This window comes from Larimichthys crocea, chromosome I, assembly GCF_000972845.2.
Source record: "Larimichthys crocea isolate SSNF chromosome I, L_crocea_2.0, whole genome shotgun sequence".
NCBI lineage: Eukaryota > Metazoa > Chordata > Actinopteri > Sciaenidae > Larimichthys > Larimichthys crocea.
In genome coordinates, this window is record NC_040011.1 from 222,290 (window position 1) to 230,437 (window position 8,148).

Genomic DNA, 8,148 nt, shown 5'->3' on the forward strand with positions numbered 1-8,148 from the left:
CGATACAGTACGATTTAATTCTAATACAATGCGGTCCAGTGCGATACGATGCGATTCGATACGATACGATGCAATGCAGAAGAAAAGTGCACCATGGAATACAGAGTAGTTCAAGTTATGGCACTTGAAGCATTAAAGCTATGCCTTTTATTTTAAAACACATAAAGTAACAGAGTGCTTACAGGTCTCTCTGGAACTGTAGTACAAGTATAACCTTAAACAAAAAGGTTCCTCTTTAGTGCATGTTGTAGAACAACTCAAGACCTACAAAAGGTTAAGGTTTCCAGGTTAAGCTTTCAAAAGTGCATTTAGTTTATACAGGAGGTAAAACAAATAAAATGGGCTACTAAAAAAAAGATTAAGGCCAGGAGATTCCCTCCAATATAACAACTTAAAAAACCAACAAAGGGACTCATTGCATTTTCCTCCAAATGTAAAATGATTCACAGTTATGAACAAATGAGAATAACAAGAGAGCAACAGTTCAGGCTACTGAATTGAAACATTTAACCCAGATGTGTCTTTTTCAAGTTCTTTTTAAGAAAGATCAATTGATCAACATGGTCAGGGTGCAAGAGACTTCGTTGGGCAGTAACAATATTGCCTGCACTGCTAAACACACGCTCAGAGGACACGCTAGTTGCTGGGATGGACAAGTAATCTTTGGCTAAAGATGAAAGGAGTGGTAGGTCTGCCTGCTTTTTCCACCACTGCAACACATCACCGCCTAGTTCTAAAGAGTCTCTTTCTCTGTATTTTAAAATTTCATCCTTAGCTTTCTCCCTTGTGGTCTTCATTGGTGTTCTTGTGGTGACAAACTCTCCAAACAGCTGGTCCATGGCAGTCTTCTTTTTGGGAGAAGGCAAGACATCATCATCTATAGAGGACATGTGCCAAGTTTCTATATGTTGAACAATACGAGCAGTCAACACAGCACAACACAACACACTGTTTAACAATAATAACATGTACATGCATTGCATACACCAACAACATCTTAACTGTTGTGCTGTATTAAAAAGATCTGCATCTTTTCAGATAAAAGATAATATTTTATCTATTTTAAATGAACAGTCTACTACTCAAGCACAGTCAAAACAAACCTCTTCTTTCTTCTATGCTGGGGCTTCTATCACCTCCTCCTTCAGCTGCCCCTCCTTCATCCAGTGCCCCTCCATCTCCCGTGCACCTCCTTCATCCAGTGCACCTATGCCTTTCATCTGACAAACCATATCAAAGTCAAATTGTATATTATTGTCAAAAATCTATGTAACAAGTGTTTGCACAGAAGATTGATATGAGACATTGACAATCTTACACACACACAGTGCCGTAAAGAAATACAACATAAATATACCTTATTAAAATTTCATTCAACTAAACATTAGACAACGACCAAAATTAACTAAGGTATTGAGCTAGTGGTGTGTTGTGTGTGTTTGTGGAGAGAGAGAGAGAGAGGGGGGGGGGGGGTAGAGTGAGTGAGTGAGGAGGGTAAATAGTCACATTCTATGATTTAAAATAAAATAAAAATAATAATAATATTACCTTTTCGTTCATCTTCACCACCTCTGCTGTTATTTTCACGAAGATGAGATCTCTGGAGTCGACGTCATCAAGGAAAGTCAGGTCTTTGAATCGGGGATCAAGGGCCGATGCACTGTTGAGGAGTTCTTGGAGCTCCACGTAACGATCGAAAAAATCCTGTCGGAAGCGCCGCTTCATCTCTGCGATGATTGGCATGTCGGTGTTGTCTTCAGAGAAGTGTTTGTGGAGTTTGGCTTGTATTGGGGCGATCATTGAGATGGTTGGGCTTTTTTCCTCACTTAGAAGTGTAGTGGCCACTTTCACTGGGGACATCAACTTTATGATTTCTTGGATGAGTCTCATGTCGTCCTCGTTCACAGCGGTTGCAGCCAGGCCTTCTCCCCTCCTGATCCTCCTGGATAGCATAGCGTTCAACAGGGCAGGCTGTTGCTCCCAAAATCTCTCGAGCATGTCCACTGAGCTGTTCCACCTTGTGCAGACATCATGGATAAGCTTGTGGTTGGGTAGGTGCAGCTGGGACTGAATTTCCCGTAGAACTTCGGCTGCTTGTGGGCTTTTGTGGAAATACGTCACCACCTTTCTCACCTTTACCAACAGTTCAGACACCCTGTCCATCTTGAGTGCCTTTTGCGAGGCCAAATTTAATGTGTGGGCTACGCATCTGACGTGGGGCGTAAGATCTGCGCCAGCTCCGGCCACGACCATATTCCTTGCGTTGTCCGTGACCAAGGCAGGGTTTTTATCTGTGATGTTCCACTCGCGCAGGACATTTTGCAGCAACGCTGCTAGGTTTGCCCCGGTATGAGACGCATTAAACACTCGTGTTTGCAGGACATGAGACTGCAAGTCCCATTCCTCGGTCACGTAGTGTGCCGTGACTGTAATATATGAATCAGTGGCACAAGATGTCCATCCGTCTACCGTTATTGAAACCCTCTGAGCACGGCTCATTGAGTCGACAACATCCATCTTTACTTTCTCATAAAGTGCAGGGACTAGCTTGTCAGAAAACACTTTTCTGTCGGGTATGCTATACCTCGGCTCCAACACCTCAAGCAGGTACTTGAATCCCTCGTTTGCTGTAATGCTGTATGGCTGGATGCTTTTGCAGAGGAAGAAAGATAAGGCGTCTGTGATGGATTTTGCCCTGGTAGAACTTTTTGCCAGAGGTGACGGAAAAAACTGGAGTAATCTTGGCTCACGTGAAGGTGTTGCAGCACTGCTAGCTGACGTAGCCAGGGACTGGGGCATGTTGTGTTTCCGCTTCAGGTGTGCAGCCATATTAGTTGTGCTCCCTGTGTATTTTATAGCTGCACGGCAGAGTTTACAAATTGCCGTTGTCTTGTCCAGCTCCCCCCCTCTCTTGTAGAACCCGAAATCTTTCCATACACTAGACTTGAAACCCGTAACCGAATGAATGTCTTCCTCGCCTTCCTCCATGCTAACCGCTGGCTAATGTATCTGGCTGACTCAATGACTAGTCTATGGGCTGACTTTCCGCTGCTATTCAAAAGCTAGGTTGGACCCGCCTATTCACACGAGACTTGAGCCGAGACTTGAGCCGAGACTTGAGTAGGAGAGAGATAGAGAGATGAAACCCAGACCCTTTTCTAAACGGTTATGTTATAATTTATTCATCATATGTATTAAATTAAGATATTAATCGGTTTATATCGATGCAGACAGTTTAGATACGATGCATCTCGAGTTTATGTGCGTTTTTTTCCGATGCCGACGTTTGCAAATCGGTGCAACTGTATCTTAACAGGTCGTATCAATTTTCCGATGCGCATCGGTGAATCTTCCCAAGCCTAGTGCGCACACACACACACTCTCACATGCACACACACATTCTCACGTGCACACACACACACCTTTTTTTTTTACACACACCATTATCCAACATCAGAAGCACACACACTTCTTTCGCAGGAGTTGCGCACGTTGCGCGTGCACACACACACACACTCTCACATGCACACACACACTCTCACATGCACACACATACCTTTTTTTTTTTACACACACCATTATCCAACATCAAAAGCACACACATTTCTTTCGCAGAAAACAGTAAAAAGTGTGAAACTTTGCTGCACGCGCTGAATGGGTAAAATGGCGCCACATGGTGGACACATAAAAACTACAAATTGAAAGCCAGTGGTCCAAAATGAAATCTTAACATAACGGAATGCATTAATTTATGTTAGGATAAACGTGCGATCAAAAAAAGTGTTTTTTAATGGGGCACGTTTTGGCTCTAGGAACTATTTAGGAAGCATTTCTGTTGCTGAGCCATTTTAGGCTTAATAAAGTACTGAGATTTCTATTCTAAAAAAAATTAAAAATGAATATCTTTGACCAAATTTTAGCAATCTTCATTCAACACAGCCACATTTCTTAAAAAATAAATAAAGCAAAAAAAAATTATTTAGATGGGATACCTGAACAACAACTGAGATAATGTGTTGGAATTAATTATAACAATAACAAATTTGTATTTATTTTATTCATTAAGGCAATTAATTAAATAACCACACCTATAAAATAATTAACTGACCTGCAGCACCTCTCCCTCCACCGTGAGCAACCCCCTGGCCTCAAGGGAGGTTAGGGGTCAGCTCTGATGCTGGTTGCAGCAGCAGTTCTGCTGCATCCCGTATGTCTTCCGATAATTGGAGAGGCATGGTTCTAAAGAGCTTAGTCTGAGGGAGGGTACTCCCCCCTCAACACATATCCCTTTAAGAAATATGTGCCCTCTGTGAGACATTCACAGATCCCTTGAAATATTGTAATTTTAGTTATTTCTTTGCCATCAGTTATGACGGCAATTCTGTTTCTTTTTTGGCAGGCTGGCTTTACTTGTCCAGTTTCTAAGAACTCCCATGTCAGCACCTTGACAGCCTCCTTCATGCACATGACTGCAATCCTGATGGTTGGGGGATGGTTGGAGGGGTTCTCTGGCCTGCTTTGTAAAATTTTTGTCAGTGATGTTCTGAAATGAACAAACACAAAGAGTTATGTTAATGCTAATAGTTCTGTTTCTCCTGGAAGTAATTTGGCAGCTAATGCTCAAACAAGACTGCATCTGACTGCTATTACAGACATTATGTAAAAATGGAAATATGGCAATGATAATATTGATAATGATAATATTGCTTTTAATATTTAGCGTGTGTTTTTAGTGTACTATTTCATATTGTTGTGTTGATTTGATGTTTGTTTTATGTACAGCGTCTTTGAGTATCTAGAAAAGCACTTTTAAATAAAATGTGTCATTATTATTATTATTAGTAGGGATGCACCGAAATGAAAATTTTGAGCCGAAACCGAATAAAAATTAAATGGTTGGCCGAATACCGAAACTGAATATGAAAAGTGGTTGTTAAATTTTTCACTATTTTTTTACTATTGCATAAATAGCCTAGAATAAATTTGTAGACATGTTTTTTCAAAGAAAGTAAATGTTTATTTAATATCCTTCAAATATTCCAGTAGAATTTCCAGTTAGTATAATTATTATTTCATTTATACTATTAAAAAGCTCATGTTGTTTTAAACACTGTTAATTTGTTCTTGAAAGAAATACTATTTAGTTTTATTATATTTCCAGTGAATTTCCATTTTTCCCATCTTCATGAACGCATCATAGTCATTCCGACGGTCATTGCATTACGGCGACGACGTAATGCAGAGTATAACTCCACTAAAGAGCAGTGTATGATGTATTTCTTGCCTGTGTTTTTCTTATATCCTGCTCGTGGGTTTATTGTGTGTGAATGAGAAAAGAATCAGCGACCCTGGCCAGATCACCGCGCATGTTGTTTCATTGCGTCAATTGCGTCACGCCACTATTCGGCCTTACTATTTTCGGTGGCCGAATTTTCGGTGCATCCCTAATTATTAGTATTGTTTTTGTTGTTGTTGTTGCAGTGTAGCTTCCAGATTTTATAGACATGTATTTCCACTTCTTCTACATACTTTGAGCTGCACACATAAACTTGTCTTAACCTTGTTAAGATTTTGTACAGTTATTGAATTATGACAGTTGACACACACAGCAAAGAAATGTTTATTTTGAGAGCAAATTGCACCAAGACATGAATATCTTTTGATTATATATTTTATTCAAGTTCTGATTTATTTCTCTATTCATTTTGTTCTCAAAACACTGAAGTTAAGCTAGGTATTTAAAATGAAGGCTTAAGTACACAAAATATATAATGTCCATAGTAACCTACTCATGATGTAAGATAAAGTTATCTGTATCTCATGAATTATTATTAGCTAATTTTACAAAAAAAAGAAGAAGAAAAAGAAAACTCCCACCTCTCTCAAGTTCTGATTTTTCCCTCTTTTGTCTGCCTCTCTTCTTTTCTCTGCTTTCTCCTCTCTGCCACAGACAGGGGACGGCAGGTTCAAAAGCAAAGAAGACCTTTAAATTTCCCGCCGCTACTAACGTGCATGTGCGAGCCCTTTAACTCCGCTCTGCTGCATGCGCAGTTATCTATCTATCCATATACTGTATATGTGTACATACATATGTGCCAATTGGGCACATAAAAAACAACATAACAAAAATAACATGACGAGGGGAGGATTGTGCATTATGCAAGGCAGCAGAGTCAAAATAAGCACATCATATATAAAAATACAAGAATGCTGCTCGAAAATAGGGGAAAGAAAAATAAATAAATAACTAAAATAAATCTTGATGGAGGGCTTGACCTTGTCTTTGTGGTCTATATGAAATCAGGTCTTACAGTTAACACATAGCTGAGCCATTTTGACCAGTTCTCCTCAAAAATATCAGTTTGGTTTCTTAGTTTAAATGTAATTCTCTCCATAACATATATATCGTAAATTACATTAATCCACTCGTTTATTGTTGGTTTGTCTTTCTTAAGCCATTTTCGGGTTAGAGCCTTTTTACACCCCACTAACAACACTCTCAGCAGGTATTTGTCCCACTTCGCATATTCAAGTCCATCTAGATCACATAAGTACATGACTTTGAAATTTTGAACCATTTTCCTTTTAAAAACTGTCTCCAGGACCCCAAGAATCTCTCTCCAGAATGGAGCCACAGAGGGGCAGCCCCAAAAAATGTGAAAATGATTTGCTGAAGTATTCCCACACGACCTCCAGCAGGCAGTCTGATCGGAATAGTTAGTCTTTTGTGCTGGAGAACGAAAGAATCGAGTCACGTTTTTCCAGCTGAATTCCCTCCAGGAGGGGGAGCTTGTCACTGACCACTGCTGTCTGCAGGTCCTGTCCCATTCCTCTTGTGAGACTGTGAGGCCTCCCTCTGCTTCCCATCTTTCCTTAATTTCTAGAGTATGATCTCCTCTAAGATTTTGAAGAGCTGAGTATAGTTTGGATATTAGCTTTTGGAGGGTGGCATTATTGTAAGCGCTCTTAAAAATGTTAAGAATTCCATCCCTCCCTGAAGTAAAGTCCAATTTCTTGCTCATAAAATCCCTGATTTGTAGTTATCTAAAATGATCTTGGTTTTGGAGACCACATTTTTCTTTTAGGTCCTGGAAACTCAAAACTTTATCCTGATCTAGGAGTGTGCAATATGCTGTAAGTCCGTTTTCTGTCCAACTTTTAAACCTTGTGTCATACCTGCTCGGTACAAAATCTGAGTCGTATGAAAACCATTTAAACATTTCAGTTCCTCTCCTCAGTTGATATTTTTTAGTTATTTCACCCCATGCTTTCAGAGAGCCAATTATCCATGGGTTGCTAGGGTCCGAGAGGTGACTAATTAGTGAGGGATCTCCAACTAAATGATTAATTGGTAGTCTCTTTCCCATTGCCACTTCTATTTCTTTCCATTTTGATCTATAATTTGGCGTACACCATCCCACTAACGGGCGAGTTTGAGCCGCTTTATAATAATTTCTCAAACAGGGGAGGGCTAGTCCACCCTTCTCCTTTGGTAATTGTAAAGTTTTATATTTTATTCTTGGCTTCAATCTCTGCCCATATAAATCTGAAAAGAATTTTGTCCCACTCTCGAAAATACAATTTTGATTTCTCTATTGGTATTGAGTGGAATAGATATAAAAGTCTTGGTAGAATGTTCATTTTAACAGAATCTATACGAGAACTGATATTCAAATAAGGAATTATATTCCATCTATTGATATCCGCTATAATTTCTTTTTTAAGGGGGCTATAATTAGTTTCTTCTAGTTTTGATATGTCTAAAGGTAGGAGAATTCCCAAATATTTTATAAAACTTTTGTCCCAATCTAGATGGTACCTGAAGCGGAGATATTGAGGGGGATCAAAATGAAAACTAAGGACCTGAGTTTTTTTCTTATTTAATTTATAACCTGAGTATGACCCATATTCATCTAAAACAGACATCAACTCCGGCAGAGACTCTGTTGGGTTTGAAAGGCTAACGAGTACGTCATCGCGAACAGGGCCAGCTTTTTTGTTCGCTTGCTGCCATGTTTATACCTGGGATTTTTTTGTTCTGTCTAATCCACTGTGCCAGGGGTTCGATAAAAATCGCAAAAAGGATTGGACTTAGGGGACAGCCCTGTCTTGTTGATCTCTCCAGCATGAATGAGTCTGTGAGCTCTC

General features: G+C 39.7%; 1 protein-coding gene across 1 annotated transcript; it reads right to left on the reverse strand.

Moving 5' to 3' along the window:
* Positions 1–6: 6 nt before the first annotated feature.
* LOC113745637 (zinc finger BED domain-containing protein 1-like) lies at positions 7–2,668 on the reverse strand. The gene is made up of 3 exons (XM_027277911.1): positions 1,549–2,668; positions 1,104–1,220; positions 7–877 (listed from the first exon to the last, which is right to left on the reverse strand). The coding sequence occupies exons 1-2, from the start codon at positions 2,515–2,517 to the stop codon at positions 1,116–1,118; spliced, it is 1,074 nt and encodes a 357-aa protein (XP_027133712.1). The 5' UTR covers positions 2,518–2,668; the 3' UTR covers positions 7–877; positions 1,104–1,115.
* Positions 2,669–8,148: the final 5,480 nt, after the last annotated feature.